We start from the raw sequence: 24280 nt of genomic DNA on the forward strand, positions 1-24280 counted from the left end.
ATCATACAGTCTCACTGTGCTCTCACTGCATGAACCTGCTCAGGTTAATGAAAGACACAGAATTTAAAAAAGTAGATTTGAAAATGAAAATATAATGACTCAAATAAATTCATAAATAATGAGACATTTTCAATCGAAACTGAGCTAAAACCACCATCAGTCCCAGATCATTATTCTGAGAGAAGAAGAGACATTTTTCCAGAGAGGAAGTTGTGCTTCAGGGCGAAGGGAAGTGTCACTGGGGAAGGTGGGTGGAGCGTCTCTCAGGTAACACGCTCCCACCTGACCTTTGCAGCACAACGCCGGCGCAGCTCCAGCGAGAGCACGAGACAGCTGTTTGTTCTGAGGAGTAAACAAGAGCAGGATGGAGCCGACGGAAGAGAGCGGCAGCCAGGCCGAGGACGAGGGCAACAGTCTGGACTGGCTGCTCCGGAGCAACCCTGAGGAGATCGTCCTGGCACCCATGGACTCCAACGTCACCCTGGCTAGGTAACACGGCACGCTGCGATCTGGATCCTCTGGTTTGACGTCTCTTGTTGTGGTGACGGACGGTGGAGGCCGGGGGTTTCACCTGGAGTCAGAAAACCAAAAATCCAGCCTATTCCTTTTCATCTGACTGAAAAAAAACAGCTCTTCCAAGCCGTTTCATTCCAAACCTGTAAACTTACGTCGTCATTTTTCTCCTGCTTGTTCCCCCTAAGGGGTCGCTGAGAACAGGAGTCTGTCCCAGCTACCTGGGGTGCAAGACAGATGACATCGTGGTTGTGCTGTAGTCGAGACCACCTAAGCCGAGACTGAGTCGGGACCAAGCCCAAGACCAAACTGAACTGAGAATACAGAGAGAACAAGTCTATTAGTCATATAGACTCACTTAATCTTTACTGCAAAACAAGCAGTCGGTAGTCAGAATGAATCAAGAGCTAAAATAAACCAGTTTGTTCTGTATTCACTTTGGTCTCGGGCTATGAGGTCTCGAGTGCAACACTACACCCTGGACAGGTCAAGACGAGCACACAGATAGCGTCTTCACCTTCTTTGACCTGTAGGCGACTGACTCCAAGAGTTCTCTCATGCTAGAATTGAAAACATCGGCAGTGTAAAATGAAAACAATTAAAATATTTAGTTTTCAAAATCTCAGGCTTTATTGAATAACCAATAAAAGATGTTCGAGTTTAGGAGCATATTTGGTTTTGAAAGGACAGAAAAATTCCTGGTACCGCTCCAGGTTTAAAGCACATTTCATACTAAAATAAAAAAAAAAATCATTGCAAAATTTTCATCGTCAACTCATTCACAGAAATGTATAAATAGAGATTAAAGAGCGAAAAAATCTGATTCTCATACAATCCAACATAACTTCTTCAGATCAGATTAATCTTAAACTGAAAAGTCATGTCAAAAATTCGAGCCATCATTTTCACCAGCATCAAAATAAAAATGAAAAGCCAATGATTATTATTCATAAATTAATATAATATTAAAGTAGCCTTGGTCAAAGAGCTCACAGTAAAGGAAAAAAATATTTTCTTTGAAAGATGTTTATGAAATTATTTTTTTTAATGAACGTAACTGTAGCATGTTAGACTTGAGGGTCAAAGGTCGCCGATCTAATGGGCGCCCGGTCATGTGACCTCCAGACCGCTCAGCCTGAATCGCATCAGTGAAACATTCACCAGAGAGCGAATCTTCAAGGCGGCGTCGCAGGGCGACCGAGATCAGCTGGACGGGCTGCTGGACTTCCTGCAGTCCGAGGGCAAGAAGCTGACCAGCCCGGAGTTGACAGGTGCGACCCCGCCTGAGCCCGGTCACGTGACCCTCAGCCCTCGCCCGTGAACTCCCATCTGATTCCAGATCAGAGGAATGGGAAGACGGCTCTGCTCAAAGCTCTGCTGAACCTGAAGGACGGGAAGAATGACACCATCCAGCTCTTCCTGGACATCGCAGAGGAGACCAAGGACCTGGAGCATTTCATTAATGCGTCCTACACGGACCCCTTCTACAGAGGTGAGGAAGCCCACCACCCCCCGAACCTCCCAGTCACACAGCTTATCTCATGAGCAGGTCAATCTCCGCTGCACGTCGCCATCGAGAGGCGCAGCTTCGAGCTGGTGGAACTGCTGGTCCAGAAGGGCGCCGACGTCCAAGCCAGAGCCGACGGATGCTTCTTCCAGCAGAACGGGCTCCCAGGCTTCTACTATGGTAAGCTCTTCTCAGGAGAGTGGATGGCCTTGGTCACATGAATAACGCTTCTCCCTGAAGGGGAGCTGCCTCTGTCTCTGGCCGCCTGCACCAACCAGCCCGCCGTCGTCTCCTTCCTCATGGAGAACCCACACAACTGCGCCGCCGCTGCCGACAAAGACTCGCAGGGGAACACGGTGCTGCACGCCCTGGTGGTCATCTGCGACAACACGCCCGAAAACACAGAGATGATCATCGCCATCTACGACGAGATCCTGATGCACCATCACAGACTCGAGAAGAACGTTCACCTGGAAGCCATCGAGAACAACCGCGGCTTGACTCCGCTCAAGCTAGCCGCCAAGCTCGGGAAGATCGGCGTGAGTCTTTTAGAAACGTACCCGGGTCTGACCCATGCACTCCTCTTCAGAGCTAGCAGAGTCTCTGGTTTGAGTCTCTGCTGGACGACAGGTTGCTAACAGCCTTCTTATCTCCCTCTGCAGCTCCTGCAGCATATGATGCACCGAGAGTTCAAGGACGAAGACACAAGAGCCTTGTCCCGGAAGTTCACAGAGTGGGTCTATGGTCCCGTCCACTCGTCGCTCTACGACATCAGCTCCATCGACACCAGCGAGGAAAACTCGGTGTTGGAGATCGTCGTTGTTGGCAGTGAAATCCCGGTGAGAGGAGAAACCCCTGGGCTCAGCCTCTCAGCCCTGGTGCAGCATTTCTCTGTTTCCCACGGCAACTCTTGTAGGCTTCTTCTGTCCACAGTGATCCCTCAGTAACTCGGTCTTCCCCCCCTCACGGTCTTGAGTCTGTCTTTCCCTGGCTCTCCCGTACTGCCTCTTGCCGCGTAAACTCTTAGTCTTTGGTTTCAGAATCGACCCGAGATTCTGAAGCTGGAACCTCTACGAAGTCTTCTGAAGGATAAGTGGGACAGATTCGCCTCCAAGTTGTTCCTGATGAACTTCGTGGGGTACCTCATCTACCTCCTCATCTTCACCACTGCCGCCTTCTACAGGAAAGAGGGGAAGGTGAGCACCAACCTCTGTCTCTGACCTCTGACCCCGACTTAAATGTCGTCCCTCTCAGCCGCCATTTGCGCCCCAAGATCACGCTGACTACGCTCGATGTGTGGGCGAGATCTTCTCCATCGCTGGAGCCGTCTGGTTCCTCTACAAAGCCGTAAGATCACAGAGAACAGCAACACTGAGAACTGACCCAATACAAACACATGATGTCTGACAGATCAAAGTCTTCATGAAGACTCCTCCCAAGTTCAGCGCTCTGTACACGGACGGCTTCAGCGACATTCTCTTGTAAGAGCGACACACATTCACTATTCCTGTGAGGACCTTTCATTGCCATAACCCTTTCGCCAGCCTCTCCCCCGAAAACTAACCATCCAAAACACATGGCTAACCTTCACCAGGACTCTGAACCAAACTGAAACCCAGTCATAATGACCCAGTTATTTTGAAGTCTTCAGCCTCAGATTGAGGGTTGGACGTGAGGGGTCCAGCCAAATGGTCCCCACAAGTAAGGATAAACACTGCCAACACATCTGCTGTGCTTCACAGCTTCCTCCAAGCCTCGCTCCTCATCGTCGTTCCCATCCTGTACTTCTGTGGGCGGAGCGAGTACGTGGGGCTGCTGGTCATCTCGCTGGCTCTGGCCTGGATCAACGTGCTGCACTACTCCAGAGGCTCCAAACAGATGGGCATCTACAACGTCATGATGCAGCGAGTACGAGACGACCTGCTGCTTCATTCTCTTTTTTTAAGCCATGTTTGTCACGTGTTCTTCAGTCAGTGTTTTTTGTCCTGACAGCACACTTCGGTGTCAAATCTAACTTTGGTATTTTTCAGAAATAAGTTCATATTTTGACTCATTTTTAATAATTTCCTTATTACAAATTAATATTATGTTTTTTATTTCCATTGTCAGTTCCTTCCACTTTTATCTTGTGACAGCTTTTTTTGCAGTTTTATGAGCTTTGAATTATTTTCTAGATTTCCCCCTTTTTTCTCTTCAGCATCAACTTTTTTCCCCTCTATATGTTTGTATGTCTGTGTTTATTTTGTTTTATTATTTTGTTTCTGTACCATTTTCAATAGAGTGCCTCTTATTTATTCTTTCTTTCTGTATATAGTTTTCTTTGTTGTATTGTTCTTTGATTTAATTCTCAATTCTTTTCAAAGCCTTTTTTGCATGTTTTTTTCCGACCATTTGTGACAGTTAAGAAAGCTGATATTATTTCCCTGGTGGTTGTTGATCTCATTATTTGTATTTCTCATGGCTGTTAGCATTTTCTCTGCGGTTCATTTCTGCTTCATTTTGCTGTCTGTTTTTGTTTGTTGCCCATTTATTTTTCTCAACCTCTTTATTGCTACGTATGTAAAGCTTTTTATATGTGATTTTTTTCATATCTTTATTTTTTATTCAGAAATGTTGCATTTTTCAGGAGAATGAATTAGCTTGGAGTTGTTTTGAGCGTTGATGATCGTCTTTTTAGCCTTATAGACTAGTTAGTATCGTTGTTTTCTTAGTACTTACAACCACCTTCCTCTTGAAACATGTGGGCTTTGGCGCTCAAGTGTTTAGTGACAGTGACTTGAGTGGAAATATTGAAGTACCTTTGGTGATTCCAGATGATTCTCGGAGACATCCTCCACTTCCTGGTCTTCTACTGCGTCTTCCTGTTCGGATTTTCGGCCGGTGAGACAGTAAGTTCTGGTTCCTGGAGCGAGCCTGAGACTGACGGTTCGCCCTCTCTACGCAGCCATCGTGGCGCTCATTGAGGACGAGGTGGAGAACCTGCAGGCCTCGGTGCGCATGGAGCCGCTGGAGTGCAAGAAGCCCAGCTACAACGACTTCCAGTTCACGCTGCTGGAGATGTTCAAGTTCACCATCGGCATGGGCGACCTGCAGTTCACAGACCATGTGCAGTACAAGGAGGTCTTCTACGTGCTGCTCATCCTCTACATCTGCCTGACCTACATCCTCATGCTCAACATGCTCATCGCTCTGATGGGACACACTGTGGAGGTCATCTCGCAGGAGAGCGAGAGCATCTGGAACCTGCAGGTCAGAGGTCACGCAGCTCGGTGACAGGGTTCCAACACTCAACCTCCGACCTCCCACAGAGAGCCTACACCATCCTGGACATGGAGCGCTCGCTGCTGAGGAGGCTGCTCAACAGATTCTTCCCCAGAGAGTCCAATGTCATCTGCTTCGAGGAGAAGCCCACCAGGTTCCTGAGGTGAGAGGGCCCCCTCCGTGGACCCCCTCAGACACACAACACCCTTGATCATGGAGTAACACAACTTACACTAAGTTACACTACTACAACTTACACTACTACAAGTACTGCAGGTCTTCCAACACAACAGTGACGCAATTATGAGTAGGATAACACAACTTAAATGCAACGACACAACTAATCACACTGATAGATAGACTTTTATACAGCTACACAACTACACAGTAACACTGCGTTTCTTTTGGGAAGTGTCGGGACGGTTAATATCATGGGTTTTCATTCAACAACTCTTCAACATTTTAGCTACACTACTAACTATAAGGTCACCAACTCACAACTTAAACACAGAAACTCGACTCTTATGGGCGCACTAAGATCAAAAGCAGCACAGAGCCAGAACCAGAACCAGGTCCAGTTGAGACTGATCTCTGCGTTGCAGGGTCGAGGAGGTGAACTGGAAGCAGTGGAGGTCGGACCTCAGTGTGATCGGAGAGGAATTCTCGGGTGAAGGTCAGATGGAGGACGTTCCAGACAAGAAACGAGGTGACACTCACACCAACACACACACACGCAGACACACGCCCACAAGCCCATCTGTCTTTGTTGTGTTGGCAGGGACAATCTGGGACTTCTCACTTATTTCCAAGCTCCGTCCTCGACGGCGCCCCCGACTGGACGACAAACTCCCCTGACACTTTTGTCACGTTCCACTTGTGTCCCTCGCTGCCTGAGAACTGAAATCTCCTGTGGAGCCTCTTCAGCAGGGAGCGGTGAGGACCCTCACTTCAGTAGCAGACCACGTCAGATTATTTGGCGCCACCACAGACACCGCTGTATTCCGACCACGTCCAGTCTAGTTCATTATTGCTAACCATATTAGGTCAATGAAACCAGATTTGTTACAACATGAAGTGATGAAGTCAGGACGAACAGAGATTACAAGATTATGCAAGAACCTGGTGTCAAGGTTTAATATAATACCACCACCCAATGAATATTCCTCATGAGACAATCTGGGGATTTAATCTGAAGTTATACAAATATTTAAGAAGATAATCTGAGGCAAACAAATTCAGTTAAAATATGGATTATATCCACAGGCACACGTTACCATGTTGAATTATTCAAAACATTTTTTTCACATTTCTCCTAGTTCAGGTGGTGAAAGTAAACTGTCAATAATCCACATTACCCAGATTAGGATGACAAAGCAAGCGATGTCTAGATGCACTCACATTGGGAAAATCCCAGCTTCATCTGAAGAAGTGGGAAAATTGAGGATTGCTTTCACTGGGATTAGAAGGTCAAAGTATTTATTCTACAAACCTTTTCTGTTGATTTACAATGAAATATTGATTTTATGATTTTGGCCATAATTTACAACAAACTATTGGCAGAATAGTCTGTTGAGTTTGACGACAAAGCAAAAGAATGAGTGAGTGAAAAAAGAGAAAGAAACAAGCATTTCTGTATGCAGAGGAAACTTCTGAATACTTCTGGTGTCGACTTGTGCATTAAAAGAAAAGAACACAAACCAAGCATGTGTTTGCAAACTTTATTTTGGTTGGGGGGGGTCAAGGGGGGAATGTTGTGCAAGACAGTTTTTAATTCCTGAAAATTCAGCAAAACTGGAACATTACATTTTCAGAAAGTCCAGATGTGAAGCCTCTCGGCGCTTCACCTTTCATCGCAGAGCAAAAATAATCCAGAGATCTTTGTTCGTGTTCTTTTTTTCAGTCGTCACTAAACTCATGTTACGGCAGCCAGGATTACAAGCAGGAACCAGCCGCTCTGGATTATTTTTGAGCTCAGTACTCATTTTATTTAGAGGGATTCGTCAGCTCGACGCCAACCTGCCAGTTTTAACCAGCTGATGAAACGAGACGCTGTGGTCGGGCCGTGAGGGTGACCCCAACCCGGTTGTGTAATATCAGAGTGAGTCAGTCAATGCAAATAAATAAGTGATCAGGAGTCGCTACGGGTTCGGAAGCGCGATTACAGCGCAGTCATGATGAGATTGACGCGAACAAGGTCTGTCCATCGGGTCGAGATTCGATTCGACTTTGACGATAACTTTCCGATACATGCGCAAGTGCTCTGCGACATGGCGGACAGATCGCTGCAAAAGCGGGGCGATAGTGTGTCGTTGATTCAATCCATCTTCCGTTTAATCGACCAGTTACTTCACCACAGCTGAGGTCAACGTGTGAGGTGGCTACTCTTGGTGACAGTGAAAACAAGAGAACATAATCTGTTGAACGTACAACAGCTGCAGTAACAAGCCTGCAGACTGTGTACCACTCCAAGATCCAGTCCCACGTTTGTGTTGAATTCATTTGAACGTGACGACTACAAAGTGAAATGAAAATGTGTTTGTGGATTTTGTGTGAAGCGTGATCCCTCAAAACCGATGGCACCTCCTTAAAAAAAAAAAATAAAGGTGTCAAATGATGCCGCACCACTCAGTGAAGTGTCTAAAAGCACAGCAGACTTGAGAGGACCCAACTGTGTGAGGTCTCTGCAACAAAATTTCATCAGCAAGACTTAAGACTGGCAGGGGAGCGGGTGGGCCGGTGGTGGTGACGGAGACGCTCGGTCACTTTGGTCGGCGAGTCAGCAGCAAACAGTTCGCACATCCCGACGGCGTCTGGGAGTCGTGGCACACGTGCGGACTTCAGTCCATGACACAGTATCAGTAGTTACACTAAGTAGCTTGGTCCCCCATCAGATTAACTCCGTGCACGTTTGTCAGCGTGCACTTCAGTGTGCAAGTACCCAAGCTGAACACACGCGCTCCCGCACACACACACATACACACACTTCTCCATACTTTAGCCCAGAGGAGGCACTTCATATGAAACTGTAGAACCTGACATAGTCGGGCTGCGGCCAAACTCTTTAGTTGCTTCCTCCATAATCCAGACAGTAAACAATCCCAGATTGAGTTCCTGCAACACGAGTTGTGGCAGTTTTCGGCAACGCCCACAGTATAAATACATCGATGTCCACAGACGACAGCCCGTTATCACTACGCACACGCACACAAATACTAGTGTAAAGATTAGAGTCAATAGCAGCTTCGAGGGGCAGGCACGTCAAACTTGAGAGCCAGGAGAGAAATAAAAATAATAATATTAATAATAATAATAATAATAAACTGCGGTCAAGTATGACGATCAGAGTCCAGAAAGGCTTACGCTCGCATCCACTTTCTGTCTCGGGTCTCCTGGACGGAACCAGAGAGACGTCACGGAAGAATAAAGCAGGGATGCAGACCTGCGGGCGCGGGACGCCCCAGCGGGGTCTATGGCACCTGACAGGAGAACAGCTATGGCTTCAGGATGCAGTGGTCCACAAATAATAAATTAAGCTATAATCAAGATATTTATTCACAACCGATAGAAAACAACTGCTACAGTCCTGAACTACAGACCTACTTGTCACGCTAGATACTATTTTAGTCATAAAAACATCTTGATAGGCAACGGGTCAGACTAGAGGGCGCTCCAGTTCTCGACGCCGCTGTCTAGACGCATGAACCCGATGGCGCAGATAGAGCCAGAACCGAAGCCCTTTCTCACGTTCAAACACGAGTCAGATTTAAGGCTATTTCATGAAGGCGGGTCAGACAACGTTAGACTTCTCTGACTTCTATCATCGCAGAGAAACAACTCAGTGGGCGACTAACAGCTGATCCCCTTCTGTAGCGGCTAAACATCAAAAGTGAATGTCGGCAGTTCAAGTAGGATCAAACAGCAGAAGGTCAATGTGAGATCTTGAGAAAAAAAAAACCAAAGGTGATCCTAACGGTCGAGCTTCAGCGCAGGTCGTCAACAAAAACTTAAAGAGAACTAGTCGATTGCATAAAACAGTCCCCATCCTGCGGTCGTAACGGCGAGTAGCATGGTCAAATCTGGCCTATGGGGAAATGTAAGGCAACAAACGCTCAACGATGACGTCCACCGACCGAACAGCGTATCGACCTAGAGCAGCGCGTCCATGCCAGTGATCAGCGGAGGAAGTCTATCAAACAGTGGAACAACATAAAAAATAAAAACCCTTCATCTGCAACAAAGGTAGGACATGGCTTAAGACCTGAGGGAGAAACATCACAGTCCGGCGGGTCCAACTCAAATCACCAGATACAAACAAAAAAAAACTACGTTTACATTTTGCTTTATCGGTAGCCGGGGTGATGAGCGTGGATACCGCTGCCGTTCGCCGGGTCTTGGCCAACTGCTGAGCGGTGCATCTTCTCAATCGCGTGCATGTTTTGCTCGCGGAAGCCGGGCATCTGAAAGTCCCCGCTCAGATATTCCACATTGGACATCAACTTAGACTGACCAGCAGGTGCCTCCTTTCCAGGTCGGTATTTGGCGCCAGGGACACGGCCTGCAGACGCAGCGGGCTGCTGCCCCTGGAAGGCCAATGGGATCTCCTGAGCTCCAGATACATTGTTTCCGGCAGGGCCAGGGAGGCCACTCCATTGCGGCTGCATGTACTGGCCGTTGACGTAAGGCATCGTTCCCACGGGGCAGTTGACAGGGGAGGTGGGGCGTGTCTTTTCAGGAGGATGTTTCAAGGGGAACGACTGCGCCGTGTTGGGCATTTTGCGAGGATAGGTCAGATTTTGAGAGGGGAAGGAGCACTCTGCTGGAGGATCCATTCTAGGGTTCTTGCAAGGGTGGGCCCCTTCAGGAGGCTGCTGCATGTGGGACAGTTGATGTTGAGCCCACGAGCGTTGTTGCTGCTGTTGGTGTTGCAGCTGCTGGAGTTGCTGTATATGTTGCTGCTGTTTCTGTTGCTGCAGATGTTGCTGTAGCTGCTGCTGCTGCTGCTGCTGCTGCTGCAGCTGCACCTTCTCGGCATCAGAGTGAAAGGCAGGTAGACTGTTGGCCGCAGACGTGTTGGGCTGTGAGTGGAGCGCAACACTGGGACCAGCAAGAGCTGGGGTTTTGTCTGGGTTTCCCATGAGGAGGCAGCTGGGCATGGACCCAACACCCATGTGGTGGGATGAAACTCGGGTGCTGGCGTTGATCAGCAGGTTTCGGCTGATGGGGCTCGGGTTTGCGATTTGTCCCTCACAGACGGAGGTGCCGCCCATGCCTGCCCGGGCCTGGCACAGCTGATTGATTTGGTGCACGATGCTGCTCAGGTCGCTGGGCCGGTTCTGGTGCAGGCTGGCTGCCATAGAAAGCGGGATGGTGGAGGTAGATACAGTTACATTTGGTGGGGCATCTGCGTCTGGGAGCTTACGGGGCCCGTACATTCCAGGTGGAGCCTGTTGGAGGCCACCCGGCATGTTCGGTGGGCCACCGCCCACAGTCTGAGGGAGGAGCTGTGAACTTACCAGCCCCTGGTTGTGCTGAAGGCCCTGAAGTTGAGTTCCCTCAGACATGTGGCACAGATCCTGAGTCACGCTCTGTTGGGAGAGTAAAGCTTGTGGAGCAGTCTGATGCTTCAGTGTCGGTAGATGAGATAGATGTTGCTGCGGCGGCACAGCTGGGGGTCTCTCCTGCGGCGGGAGAGCCTGGGCAGGCCTCTGCATGCCCGGGGCCTGAGCTAGTCTTTGCTGCTGTCCAGGTTGGACCTGGGTCAAGCTCTGTTGCCGCTGCAGCGCTTGTGCATGAGCCATGTTCCGCTGCTGTAAAGCTTGGGAGTTCTGCAACGACTGTGGCTGATGTAGAGTCATGGGGTGAGCCATGCCCTGCTGCTGCGAGTGCATCATGCCTTGCTTGAGGGCTGCCTGGCTCAAGGGCTGTGATGGGTCTGGCAGGTGAGGTGCATGCTGAGGGAGGTTTAAAGTGCTGTGAGCAGCGTATGCTCCACCGTGAGGATTCATCGTCGCCTTGTGTAGTTGGCGGATGCGGCCGCCGTCAGTCTCTTTGAAGATGCTCTTGGCGGGGGCTCGCAGAACGGCCAGGAGGCCACCGCTGGCACTGACCTGAGAGTGGTAGGGGCTGTGTCTCTGGCTGGACGACGACGTGTCAAGGCCGTTTACGGTGCGGCGGATGTGCTTCCTTTGAGGTACTTTGACGCTGTTCGGGAAGATCTGGATGGTCAGAGGACTGTTGGCGACTTTCTTAGCATAGGCATCCAACTCTGCTGGGGTCGGATAATTGGCAGATCTCATCTTCTGTGTAGTTTCCCCTGAAACAGCAGCAGAAATGGTAAAACTGGCAGAACGCATCGACACAGAACCTGGCTTCTGGGATTCCACTGATGTTGTCCCACTCGCCAGAGAAGGAGGGGGGTGCATACGTACATTTCTGAAGTCCAGTGTTCATCTGCGAGCGGGAGAGAAGTTTGAGGATGTGAGGCTCGCTTGATGCCGGCAAACAGGCCAGCATGTCAAAGTTCCACTAAAGCAGCATTGGACGTCCTCGTCTCACCATACTGGAACAGACACACAGGTGGTTATCAAGGGTTTTGGTTCAGAAAGACTGGCTCCATCAAAGAACACAAATCGTTATCAGTAATGCAAGTGAGGGTATTTCTCGGCCTGTATCGACGTAGAACAATGGAGTACCCCAAGTCTATATGTGACGCCGTAACAACAAGCGAAGATGGAGCAGTCCAAGTCCAAGCAAGACGCTTGAGTGTCGTGCTGCATTAGCATTACTAATCAAATGGGGCCAAAAACAGCGACTGAGGTGTTATACGAGTCACACTTGACTTTGAATCAACAAAACCAACAGATACCCTTAGTTGGGCCTATCAGTGTTCGACTGGGTTGGCGAGAACCCTGCTGCCCCAACCAGTCGGTGAGTGACAGAACAGCCAATCAACTCGGACAACAATCTGCATACAAAACGGTGAGTTTCGGTGAGGGTTTGAGACAGGTCAAATTCACTCCTGAGCATGAACTCAGCTGAAGACAATCGTGGATGTCCTTGGACATGACAGACTCAAAAACAGATATTTGACACTGAAGATGGAAGTGGTGAGCTGAGCCACGAGGCCGGGGTTGATTTACAGCAAACATTCAGGTTAAAGCGCACAGCAAATGGAGGCAGAAGAACAGTCACCTTCATAAGCGTACCTTTCACAAACATCAAGCCGAGAGGGCATTACCTGCTTTATAGCTCAGTAAACGCTGTACAAGCATTCCTGCCTCATGCTGGATCAGCTTATGCAAATAATAGAAAAAGACTGGGGTCATGATTATTGCATACTTTCTGGAGGTATTTCTGGCCATTTCCACCAGAAATGCGTCTTAACAGAAACATAAAGATTGGGGTACATAGACAGACATGATGACATTACATTAGCAGGAAACCGCTGCCATCCACGAAGCTGTCATCTGTCATCGGGGACTATTTTCCCTTTCCGCACTTTTCCCTTTTTCTACACAAACTGGAGTAGAAAGAAATAGCATGTGACAAAGAGACACAAAGAGAGCCTTGTTTTACGACGCTCATAATAATAATGTTGATTGACGGACAGTGTCAGCTCATCAGTCATGCACAGTGATATTCCCACAATGGGGAAATTTGGATTGGAAGATGAAGCAGAACCATGTGGAGGGATTTCAGCACAGTAGCTGGTCAAACTGGGCATTAAACATAACAAGGAGAATGACATTTAGAATTCAGGAAAACCTCACAGGGAAGAACTTCATTCACAGCTAGTTAAAAGCTATTTATTTGTCTTTGAAAGCATTTCTTCTTTTTAAAACATCCATCATACATTTTTTCTTTTTTCTTACTCTTCACATTTAAATTGTAAAATGTTCTGATTGCCATGCTTGACTCGACTACTTGTCTCTTAAGCACACAAAACTTGCTCTGCCACCTCCACATACATCTTAGTTTGAAATCTATGCTGTTCAGCGGCCATTGTTCTTTCTAGAACGCTTCATTTATTCAGGTGACTCTTGTGAAAGTTTCACATGTCAATAGCAAAGATCGATCATTCATTTATCTTAGACACACTTTCATTACTGCTCGATCCCGGCGGGTAAAAATCTTTCACTATGTAATTCATAAAGGAGCTCTAATGGATTCATGTCAAATGGAGTTAATAATATTAATTACTGACGACACTGTATTTCACTCCCAAAGAAACAACACCCATCTATCATCTATCCATTACTTGAATAAACCTGACTACCCTCCTGTAGCTCTATGGACAGACTATCCAACCCTCACAACCCTCTTCTCTACTGTTATGTGGTGGAACAGGTGACGCCTGGAACACATCTATTGTGCAGCTTGGTTCTCATGACTAAACAGCCCAAATCCACCGGTCAATCACATACTGTAAAGCTCATCACCAAATGGATCTTCGCCTCCACAGCCCACAACACAGGGTTATACACCTTTTTAGTCTGAACACATCCTCCAAACAACTGTATTTTTAAACGCATTTCTGTAAAACTCCTGATGATTTCTGTACTGCAGTGGTCACCCAAGTGTGAGCGAGAAACATCTGCTGCATCTGACTCACTCACACGTCGACTCTCATTCCTCCACCGCTTGTTGTAAACAGTGTAACATTCAGGTGCCTGCAAGCCTCACTTATAAAGCAGCCGTTCTTGGACATCCAGGCATCAATGAAGTTATTGTTTAAGCTACAGTTTTGTTTGTGCACCATTCAGAAAAATATTGTTCGGATTATATTCTGCTGTTTTTTGATGATCATCACTTTTTAAATCTATCTCTTCTTGGCCTTTTTTAAAGGCCCCATTTTTTAGGTTTTGCTTACATTTTAAGCAACAAATGGATGGATTGCATGGCTATATAACTTAAATATTGAAAATATACCATATGAACAACAAAAAAAGCTCAATATATGAGATAAAATCACTTGGTTGAATCACGAACGCTCTACAAAAATGAAGACCTTTAAAATACATATTATAATAATATTTGGGAATTTCTGTTCGTGGGATAATAAAGTATCTATACATACATGGCGGACTCGACAAAACCAACCCTCTAGGTCCTGTGGCCTGCAAGTGCTCTAAAAATGCATAGCTGGTTCAAAATTATACTCCATGTTAATCCAAAGCGCACTGAAAGCAGCTTCTCCTCCAGTGCATGTTGACATCCTTGGCCAGATGAAAGGGATTTTCATGAAAAATGTGAAAGCATGTTTGTGCTTCAAGGAGACAGCTAGAATGAGTTATTAGCTGGTGGTGGAGGTGATTTATGTATTTTGACATGAACTACAGAGATGCATTATGCTAAATTTAACCTCCAAGAATTAATAGAGGCACATGCTGTGTAACCACTTCATCTCTCATTAAAGGAAGTCAGATGTACATTAAATATCTATTTTGCAAACATGACATATGTTTCAAACCATATCTGTGCGTAATAAAGAACATAAAACATAATATGAATTGTAAAACTGATGTTTTAAACAGAGAGGAAGAGTGGCTCAGCACACAGCTTGCTTTAAGGTCTATTGGTCAAATAAATCAAATTGGACGTGAGATGCTGGTTGATTCCCTGAAACGCTGCCGAGTTGCTCTTGTGCAACAGAAACAACCACTGCAGTCAAGCCATATATGTATCTCATAAAGCCCCCGTGTGCGTAATTATGAATCAGTATAAACTCTGAAATAGGCTGCGTAGTCATAATCTAAAACATCATTTATGAGTACATTTGTGACCCATGGCCTGCACGACCAACCCAAGCCTGTATTTCAGTTCCACCAGCCCGAATTATCTAAATAGCGATCAAGTAAATAAACTTGTTCGGCACCAAACAGGTCACACAAGCGACAGAAAAGAGCTGCTAGCCTTGCGAAATGAAGGATTTGTATTTATAGCGCAATCATATTACTTCGGTATCTGTGATTATTGCATGATCTATATTGACAAACCGACAAAAACAAGGATTAAGTCGTCAGCAGGGCCTCGGTGGTCCCTCAGTCCAGGACCACAATAAACCAACGGGGTCTTTGTGCGGAGCAGGCCAGCTGTTAAGACAAACTTTAGCTTCTTACAGGCAACAAACTCGAAGGAAGAACGCATCGATAAACAGGGTACTTACTCTTCGCCGCTTTATGAGAAGGGAAACTTCATCTTGTGGAGATTTAACACTTGTATACGTTTATATTTGGTAAAGGAGAGCACATCCCGGTGTGATGACTATCCGTGCTGCTGGCTAGCTACCGCAGCGAAGCAAACAGCGCATGCGCAGCGGAAAGACCCAGTAGCTAAGCCAATTAGGCATTAGTAGCGAACGCCTGATTAATAATAATAAAAATGATTTGCATTTTTATTCATTAAAACCGGGCGTTTCACGATCCATTTTTGTGACTCAACAAGATATCTGGTTAGTGTAATGGGCTTTTTAAATTATATGCAAAGAAAGTTGTTTTAGACACTGGTCTAGTGTATCATTTGAAAGAATACTAATGTTGTCATTCATTTCCAATCGTTTCACTGCACCATCCTCTGGATGAGCTCAAAAATGAGTTCTCTGGTTCTTGTTCTCTTGCAGCTATACAGTCTGCTCTTAGCCCTCATAAATCCAGCTGGAGCTGTTAGTCACAATGGCAGGGAATCCTTCTTTGTCTTTGACCATTTCCCATCAGGGTTTGTGTCTGGTAGTCAGCCTGCTCCACCTTAACCTATGCTCCTCCAGTCTCACCTTCATGTGCGCTCTCCTCTTCACCTCCATCTCTGTCTGTTACCACAAATACTCATTGCTTCAACTTTATGATATGTTAACGATCAAGACACAGATTTGCTGATGCTTTTTGATTTATTTTGAACAACAACAAAGAATGAACAGATCATTGGGAGTACAGATGGTTGACATGCAGCAAGAGCATACAGCAACATTTGAGACGACGAGATGAAACATCACAAACCTGTCTGCCTTGGACAACAAATGTCTTGCAAAAGAAAAACGATGACAGTATTCTCAAGTCACAAGATCAGCAAATGAAACTGCACCTGAGGATGGACGATTGGCACGAAAGACTACATGAACAACGAGAATAACAGTCGTGTGTAGGTTCAGTGTCAGTCGGCTGGCTGTCTTTGCAACCGGGTTATAAAATATCAGTTTTATCTGCTTCAGATTATCAGATTAGTCTTATCTGCGTGTGATTATGAAATTACAGACGAGCACACAGACAGTGCCGTCCGTCTTGAATGTAACTTTGTCGACCAAATTATACTCAAAACCCTGAATCAGCAACATTTGGTGAGTAAGAGAAAATTCCACAAAGAACATAAAGCAGACAATAATTTGATGAGTTAATCAACTACTCTAATAAAAAACAATCAAAAATGTTTCTCTTCTAAGTGTTAACATTTGGTTAGTTGACGTACCTGTCAGACATGGCTTAGCAGTAAAAATGAGTAAGCGCCTTCTCCTTCCCTTTTTTCCATCTAAACAACCTGCAATTCCAGCGATCCACAAAACTGCTTCTCTGTTTGACACGAATAAACATATTCGAACTCTAAACAAGTTCAGAAGACTTATTTTTAGGGTCCGTAATAATCATGGAAACTACATTACAAGCTCACTATATGACCACAAGATCGAAATCTGCGTCTAGCGTTCCTGCCCTCACAACAATCACTTCCAGTTACTGTATGTTGGCCAACTCAATAAAATGACCCATCAAAAAAAACATGTTAAAAAGACTAAAATATTCAGATTGTCCAGGGAATGCAGACGCGTCTGAGAGTCATAAACTGAATTCACAGATAACGGGTGAGGAGGAGCTCATGTCAGCAGGTGAGGCCTGCGAGGATCTTAAACTCTCCTCCTCTGATACTTCGCTGAAACGTGCAAACGCACAACAGAAGAGCAAAAACAAGTTGATAAAAAAAATCCTTGAATGAGCAGCAGTGCATGCAGATATTCTGGTCCTGTATAAAGTAAGGCACCAGAGGTTTCCAAATATTCACTTGGACTGTATATAAAACAACTAAATTCTTCAAGTTTGTGAAAGTCAGTGCACACGGTTGACGCTTCAGGCCTGAGAGGTCATCTTCTGCAGCAGTGGGATCTGCGGAGGGAGAGAGGATGGCACTCTGTCAGAAGTAACATCAGGTAAAAGTGTAAATCAGGTTTGTGTGCATCCAAATTGCTTTGGAGAAGCATTTCAAGCTGGATCTGCCACTCTTCCATACAGGCACACAGACGGGAAAGATGTGTGGACCTCTTCTGCATTTCCATTTACACCATACCTTGGACAGATCCACTCCAGTCAGGGCGTTGACGCTAACAGGAAGTTCAGCCAGGAGACGGTTGACTTCGCCGGTCACACGGTTGCCCTCGCCACTCAGGATGACGATCTCGTTGGTCTTGGACAGCGGAGCTGCCACTTTTCCAGCAATCTGGGAAGGGACAAAGGAAGAGTGAGATTTTTATAATGAAACAAGAACTATATTTGTAAATTGGCTTCTTCAACATGATCATTTTTCAAGTGGTTTGAAGTTGAGGTGCAGCAGAAACGCCATGATGCTGGTAAAATACTGCAGCCTGCCACTAGAGGGCTGCATCTGAAGTGATTGTCAGGCTGCGATTGGCCTACGTCACCTTGGGCAGCGCCTCCAGCACCAGCGCAGTCTTGGCCGCCTCCCCATACTGCTGATAGGCCTCAGCCTTCAGCCTCATCTTCTCAGCCTCAGCCTTCCCCACGGCCTCGATGGAGGTGGCCTCAGCTTCACCGATCTTCTTGATCTTCTCTGCCTGGGCCTGAGCGAGCAGCACCGTCTGCATCCTGATGGTGGAACAGCAGTCGTTAGTTTTAGAATGGTCGTTCTGGCCGGCAGGAAAACTCCAACTCACTTGCGTCCTTCAGCCAGCTGCTGCATCTTGTAGGCTTCAGCCTCGGCGGGCCTCTTGACCGTGGCAATCAGCTCCTTGTCGGTACGTTCGATCTCCCTCTCCTCGATGACGATCTCCTTCTTCCTCTGAACAACTTGGATCTCGATCTCTTCAAGACGGATCTTCTGCTGCTCCTTAGCGGCCTGCAGCTCGTAGGCCAGCTGAGCTTCGGCTTTCTGAAATCATGAAGTCCGACCTGTCTTCAATCTGTTCTGCCGACACGCTATAGTTCTAATCGGATCATTGATGAATAATCTGTGAGACGATGAATGGTGGCTGACAAAACCAAGGCTGCTTCACCTAACGCCAGCTTTGAGTCCCTCCCTCAGGAGAAACTTCAAGTCTGGGGTCAGACTTGACAAGGGCGGCAATGAACTGCATCTTTAACATTAAGATCTACCATCTCGGGAACCTCTCCAACCTTCATGTGACCCAGTCAAACGCAGAGAAGAATGACTGGAATTTGTTCCAGACATGGTTTTCAAAAGTGGCTCTTCCTGGCAGCAGAAGCTGCAATAGATCCAGAGTAGAGCCATCAGGGTCCCCGCGTGAGAGTCTTTGAGCAAAGGCCCCGCCCTCTGCAACCACCTGCCCCAACAAAGCGCTACACTGGCCTTCAGCTAAAACTGCACACAGAATTTCTTTAAGAGGCCATGTGATTCTCTTCATTCAATGGGTGACTTCCAAGTTGTGACATCACCGTTGACAGCTCTAGTCCTCACCTTGGTGTTCACTTCCTGGTTGAAAGAGGCTTTCTGCAGCTCCAGTTCTCGTTTGGAGTCGGCCATCTTGGTGTCAGCCAGGAACTTGACGTCCATCATCTCCTTCTTGCACTCGGCCTCCTGAGAGACGACAGGTCCCATTGGAGGTTGAGCACTGACTGGTTTCCCACAGACAGACTCACCCGTATCCCAGCATCCCTCTCCGCCTCGGCCACGCCAATGTCAGCATCCCTCTGGACTGCGGCAGTCTGGGTCTTCCCCAGAGAACTGAGGTAGTCCAGTTTGTCGTACACGTCCTGCACAAACGTACACAATGTTATTTCTCTAAAGTAGTAACTAAGTAAGTCTGGGCTAAATAATGGGGAGTGACAAGGAGGATCAGAGTGGCAGAAATGTAACTCTTTATCTACAGAGGACGTGTATAAAAGATTCCTTACTCCGATATAACAGCGCGACTGTTGGTTATGCATAACTGAGCCTCAATATTTCCTTCACATCACATTTGGTGGAAACACACGGCGAGTCCTCATGACTTATGCCAGGGTGTGTTCCAGAAGTTCACCAGAGGGTCATCATTCAATCATGAACCGGATCAATGAGGCTTGAACATTAGTGTGGAACTTAAGTCTCAATGATGGAACATTGTGAGTTGCAAAACAGCATCTTCAAACCTCACTCGTCTGCGGTTTGTGGTTGTGATGGAAAAGTCGTGCAGATGCGACTTTTCAGGTGCATGTCAGGGTTCAGGATTGTTGTTCTGCTTACTTTTGTGGCCAGAATAAAACACTCGATCATCTCGCCTGACACTAACAAGGTCACAGAATTTCAATACTTATAATAACATCTCTGGTTTATGGATTCAATGTAATTATTTTTATGATTCTGTTTTTACGTTTATAAGTATTTTTCATCTCAAATTATGGTCACCACTGAACTGTTATTTCAGCTGGTACAACAGAGGTGATATGAAACACCAATGATCTGTTTTTTTCTGACTCAAACTCAACTGAACTAGGTCAAGAGTTTCCTTCTCAGAAGTTTCCCCTGAACTTGTGCTTGTCACTCACAGCAACAATGTTCCAGAGCAATCTGGGAACTGAACTTTGTTTCTATCAGAGAGCTCCTTCTGCTTTAACTCATGACTGGAAATGAAATTTCAAACAACGAGAGTGAAAGCAGAACAAGGCTGCTGATAAAAGATAAACTGCTCCTGCTGCAACCGCCTCATCAGTGCTAATGGCCAGGCCAGAGGAGGACTGAGGGCTTTCAGGGAAACATTACAACCCACTTGCGACTGCCCCCGTCAATTATTGTTAATCATCCATGGCGAATCTGAGACTTCTGCTCGGCAAATATGAGACAGATAAAACCAAAGAGGCCTCACACTTTCTCCTGCACCACAGCAGTGTCACAACTTTAGTTTTAAACATGAAAAGGAGCACTATTTTGTTGGGTGGTTTGCTGCATGAATTCCATTTCGTGACCATGATTTGTCCCAAAGGAATACTTATCCATAACAGAATGACGTGCACATGTTTGACAGCCTGATTTTAAGGTGTCATTTATGAACCTCTCAGCTGGCCAAACTTTTTTCCCACATTTTTGGGTTTTGTTGAGAAAAGAAAATGCATTTTACTGCCATGTTGATGTGAAACAACTCCATCTAAAATTCAACATCAGGACGACGAACAAGGACCAGGAAATAGTCACAACATGAACACCAGCCTTCGCTCACCTTGATGGTGAAGCTGAGGATCTCGATGCCCATCCTGCCCACGTCTGGAGCTGCCACCTCCCTCACCAGTTTAGCAAACTGATCCCTGTCCTGGTAGATCTGCTCCACAGTCAGAGTGCCTGTCAGGCAGAGACTCCAGTTAAGTGACGATGATGCACAGAGAAATGGAAAAGAGATTTAAACATGCTAACACAACCACACATCTAAAACAATAAATATGAGATGATATCTCAGTCACACTGATGCTGCGCTTTGGTTCCTTCATGTCTGACTGTGGATGAACCTGGCATAAGTGAGGAAGCAGAGGAGAAGAAGAGGACCTAAAATGGAGCGCAGATGTCCCTCCAGAGTCTGCAGCACCACAGCCTTGATCTCCATCACCGACTTGCCCAGGAACTGTTCGCAGGCCACTGCCAGCAGGTCCTGCTCTGTCATCACCTTCACCTGTGGGATGTCAAGTCTGATTCAGGTGGAGGCATCACTGAGCCTGAGACATATGTTGGTGGGACAATTGTCAATTTCAGATCTTCAACAGTCAAGTTCTAATCACAAGCGCCCTCTAGTGGGAGACATGTTGAAGGGTTTCATTTTTTATTTTACTTTTTTTTTTAAACAAGTGATTTCATAATTTTACAAATCACTCACACGCTTAACAGAAACTCTAGTCCGATTAAGGAAGCAGAATTTTATATTTTCATACATTAGTTTCCTAATTTGTCATGTGGTCTACTGTTTGTTGGTGGTGGCTCAAATTTCACGTGTCCAAGCATTTTAAAAGTCATGTTTTGACAAAACTCTTTCACTGACTGACGTCAGACAAAACAGTGTTTGCCCTGTTCAGCAGCAGGTACGAAGATGTGGAACTCAACTTTGATTATTCAACAGTCTTAGTACCCCAGGGTTAGGAGGACTTGAATACTGGCTGAACTCCAAATACATGTTACTGTTAATATTCACTTGTGGGTCATCTAAGGTCATGACTTTTACCTGAGCTACACCTGTGACAGTGATGGCCACGCCCTCAGCCGTCTCCACGTCCTCACACCGGGGCTGCAGAGTCATGATCTCCAGAGTGATTCTGTTACACATGAAAAGTACTTAAGATCTGAACCCAGCAACACGTCAAGTTGACAACAGCTGCTCCTGATTTACATACTTCAAATATTCGAGTTAAAGCTTTCACCTTTGAGTGTCAGAAATGCACCACCAAGCCCAAGACCAGCCACCCACAACATAGGTCTTTGAATCGGAGCCACAGCAGCCACCTGAGGACAGAAACTGAGTTCAAGCTAGAGCATTCATATCCATACTGACAACAGAAGCGCAAGCATTTTCACTTGCTGAGAATTTGTTCATACAGGTAATTCTAATCTGCTCTATTACTATAATTAACAGCCATGTTCTCTGTTGGGTCGACAACGGCTTTACAGAGGTAAACACAGGATGTTCAGCAGGACAACCATAAATCATGCTTAAAAACACACCAACACTTGAAAAAGATTCTCTGCTGCTTTACAGGTAGTAGAAACGACCAGTTCAGTTCACGACTCCAGTCCTACGACAGTTGGTTCAACACATCACCAAAGCGGTGGGATGATTAACCCACAACTCAGCCCTGAAAACAGCTGTTCTGCAGAGCGGTAGTGGACCTTATCACTTGTATAAACAAAAGAAACACCATAGTTTTCAGCGGTGGAATGTTTGCTTCCCAGATCATTGGAAGTAATCTGAGGCAGTGGTCAGTACCTGGGCTGTCCCCAGCCCAGGTACTGACCACTGCCGACCTGAAGCGCTTGAGTCAAAGGAAAAGGATGAGGCAGATAAAATATTGACGCAAAGTGAACGCTGTTTGATACCAATGCTGTGGAACAAAAATCGGTTGGTGTCTGCAGCTGCAACCCTATTGCAGAGGAGAAGTAAGGTATTTTGACAGACTGTGAGGTCAACCGTTGAAGAGGACTGAAAGTATCTGAGCAATGTTGACTTGAATTGGTGCGGAGACAGAGCGGCGAGGCCTGCAGTCAGGATGAAAGCGAGGATAAACCACGCCCACCCGAAACACAACATCACTGCCGGGAAACGACACACGGTGAATTAACAAGATATTAACACGGATGTCCACAAACAACTGGACGCATCGCTAAACATTCTGTTGCAGCTGTGTAATCGCAACTTTGGATTGGCAACTGAAGCCAATTCTGTGGCCGCATTCCCGTAATCAGTCATGTGACCAATAAATGCCCTGAGTTTATCACGACCCAAACAAATTGCAATAAAAAGGCCACTGTAAACGACGCCGAGGCGTGAATTTAACATAGAATGGCAACGTTGTGCGTCTTCTGCCAAGTTCCGTTGGCGATGTGCAGCTTAAGTTAGCATCGATTAACGTTAGCATGTTAGCAGTAGGGATGAGGGCTTTACCAGACACGACCAACGCCTCGTTCGGCCCCACGGTGAGACAGTTCCCCATGTTCAGTCCACAGAAGAGACGCTACGACACCCACGAAGTGTTTCGGTTTGTTTTCCCAGCGGCGCTCGTTTCGAGTAAACGTCCGACTCGTCGATGGCAACGATTCCTACGCCCACCTGACGTCATCGGGTGACGTCACACTGCTGAACTCGATTCCAGGCCGAAAACAAAACAGCAAAAAGAGTTTGCGTGTTTATTATAGTTTATTGTAAAAATATAAATACGACCGCATTTATTTTTTATAATAATGTGAAATTTTATTTAGGAAATATTATATAGACTTCCTGCAATCCCTACTAAACAGTCGTTATGAGAATATTAACGTCATAGTCGCGTGGATTCATGTGATATAATTTCATAATTTGTTGGCACTGTTCTAACGTCACTTCACGTGTATTTTGAAACTTTCACTCATGACCCAAGGTTAATGGAGTCGTAACATTTTTATTTATCTTAATCCTGTCATGGTAGATCGATGCTCTGAATATGAATTATGATGAATCCACGAAACGGTGGAAAAGGAGCATAACGAAGAATAAAGTCTTTATTTCAGCCTCTTTTGAAAATGATCTCTGAATAATATGCTCCAATAGTTAGAATTAAATGAGATTACTGAACTATATACAATGTAAAAAAAGAAGTGAATAAAAATAACTTCCTTCAAAGAATGAAATGGAATCCTCACTGTTCCAGGACATCAGTTTCTTCCTCAAGATCAGATCTGTTTTGGACACATTTTCTAAAATGATCAAGTCAATATTTTCTCTAATTTGGTACCATAACCTCAAGATGGCAAATAACACTGACTGCTCTCTTCTCTTCCTCATCTGAGTTCAGAGTTTTGTTGATTTTGTGGTCTTTTTTTGGTTGGATTTTGCTGAGTGGTGTCTGCAACCTGTGTTGTTGAGAACTAGAGACCAGTGGTGGGTGTTTACCTCATACTTACATTAGATCAAGTAACTGACAGTCATTAAATAAATGTGCTGACTCATCGTTAATCTAATATATGGTAAATCTTCTTCATCCAGACTCTGAGGATTAGGATAACAGCTTTTAGAATACTAGTGTTTGCTGAAATCGTTAATATACTTGAAAGGGTAGCAAT

At 45.9% G+C, this 24280-nt stretch overlaps 3 protein-coding genes across 6 annotated transcripts; 1 reads left to right on the top strand and 2 right to left on the bottom strand.

Moving 5' to 3' along the window:
* The first annotated feature begins 348 nt into the window (after positions 1–348).
* Positions 349–6974, top strand: LOC128764052 (transient receptor potential cation channel subfamily V member 1-like). The gene is made up of 15 exons (XM_053873453.1): positions 349–489; positions 1639–1784; positions 1853–2005; positions 2063–2200; positions 2261–2559; positions 2683–2859; positions 3061–3216; positions 3275–3367; positions 3431–3501; positions 3763–3928; positions 4834–4900; positions 4965–5269; positions 5329–5444; positions 5884–5987; positions 6060–6974. Exons 1-15 carry the CDS (start codon positions 365–367, stop codon positions 6134–6136), a joined length of 2193 nt encoding a protein of 730 aa, XP_053729428.1. The 5' UTR covers positions 349–364; the 3' UTR covers positions 6137–6974.
* LOC128764053 (protein FAM222B-like) lies at positions 6847–15569 on the bottom strand. 4 transcript variants are annotated; one of them, XM_053873457.1, is made up of 5 exons: positions 15447–15568; positions 12711–12800; positions 12519–12573; positions 11710–11840; positions 6847–11594 (listed from the first exon to the last, which is right to left on the bottom strand). In XM_053873457.1, exons 4-5 carry the CDS (start codon positions 11792–11794, stop codon positions 9622–9624), a joined length of 2058 nt encoding a protein of 685 aa, XP_053729432.1. In that variant the 5' UTR covers positions 11795–11840; positions 12519–12573; positions 12711–12800; positions 15447–15568; the 3' UTR covers positions 6847–9621. The 4 variants fall into 4 exon arrangements, with proteins under 4 accessions (XP_053729432.1, XP_053729431.1, XP_053729430.1 ...); XM_053873456.1 differs by having other exon boundaries at positions 12519–12800; XM_053873455.1 differs by lacking the exon at positions 15447–15568 and having other exon boundaries at positions 12519–15438.
* Positions 15570–16155: 586 nt separating this feature from the next.
* Positions 16156–23304, bottom strand: LOC128763641 (flotillin-2). Its single transcript, XM_053872657.1, has 11 exons — positions 23127–23304; positions 21889–21970; positions 21693–21783; positions 21026–21149; positions 20706–20824; positions 19153–19266; positions 18971–19090; positions 18210–18424; positions 17958–18141; positions 17606–17755; positions 16156–17424 (listed from the first exon to the last, which is right to left on the bottom strand). The coding sequence occupies exons 1-11, from the start codon at positions 23173–23175 to the stop codon at positions 17389–17391; spliced, it is 1284 nt and encodes a 427-aa protein (XP_053728632.1). The 5' UTR covers positions 23176–23304; the 3' UTR covers positions 16156–17388.
* Positions 23305–24280: the final 976 nt, after the last annotated feature.

The sequence above is a fragment of the Synchiropus splendidus genome, chromosome 8 (assembly GCF_027744825.2).
Source record: "Synchiropus splendidus isolate RoL2022-P1 chromosome 8, RoL_Sspl_1.0, whole genome shotgun sequence".
In the NCBI taxonomy this organism is placed as follows: Eukaryota; Metazoa; Chordata; class Actinopteri; order Syngnathiformes; family Callionymidae; genus Synchiropus; species Synchiropus splendidus.

Bases quoted from the DNA above. Each gene is read 5' to 3' on its own strand.
- LOC128764052 (XM_053873453.1), top strand. From the start codon at position 365: ATGGAGCCGACGGAAGAGAGCGGCAGCCAGGCCGAGGACGAGGGCAAC. The intron at 2,560-2,682 runs GTGAGTCTTTTA...CTCCCTCTGCAG, and splicing joins CCAAGCTCGGGAAGATCGGC to CTCCTGCAGCATATGATGCA. The intron at 5,270-5,328 runs GTCAGAGGTCAC...GACCTCCCACAG, and splicing joins AGAGCATCTGGAACCTGCAG to AGAGCCTACACCATCCTGGA.
- LOC128764053 (XM_053873457.1), bottom strand. From the start codon at position 11,794: ATGCTGGCCTGTTTGCCGGCATCAAGCGAGCCTCACATCCTCAAACTT. The intron at 11,595-11,709 runs GTACGTATGCAC...CTGCTGTTTCAG, and splicing joins GAACACTGGACTTCAGAAAT to GGGAAACTACACAGAAGATG.
- LOC128763641 (XM_053872657.1), bottom strand. From the start codon at position 23,175: ATGGGGAACTGTCTCACCGTGGGGCCGAACGAGGCGTTGGTCGTGTCT. The intron at 21,784-21,888 runs GTGAAAGCTTTA...CATGTGTAACAG, and splicing joins TGCATTTCTGACACTCAAAG to AATCACTCTGGAGATCATGA. The intron at 17,756-17,957 runs GTGACGTAGGCC...GTCCCTTCCCAG, and splicing joins TGCTGGAGGCGCTGCCCAAG to ATTGCTGGAAAAGTGGCAGC.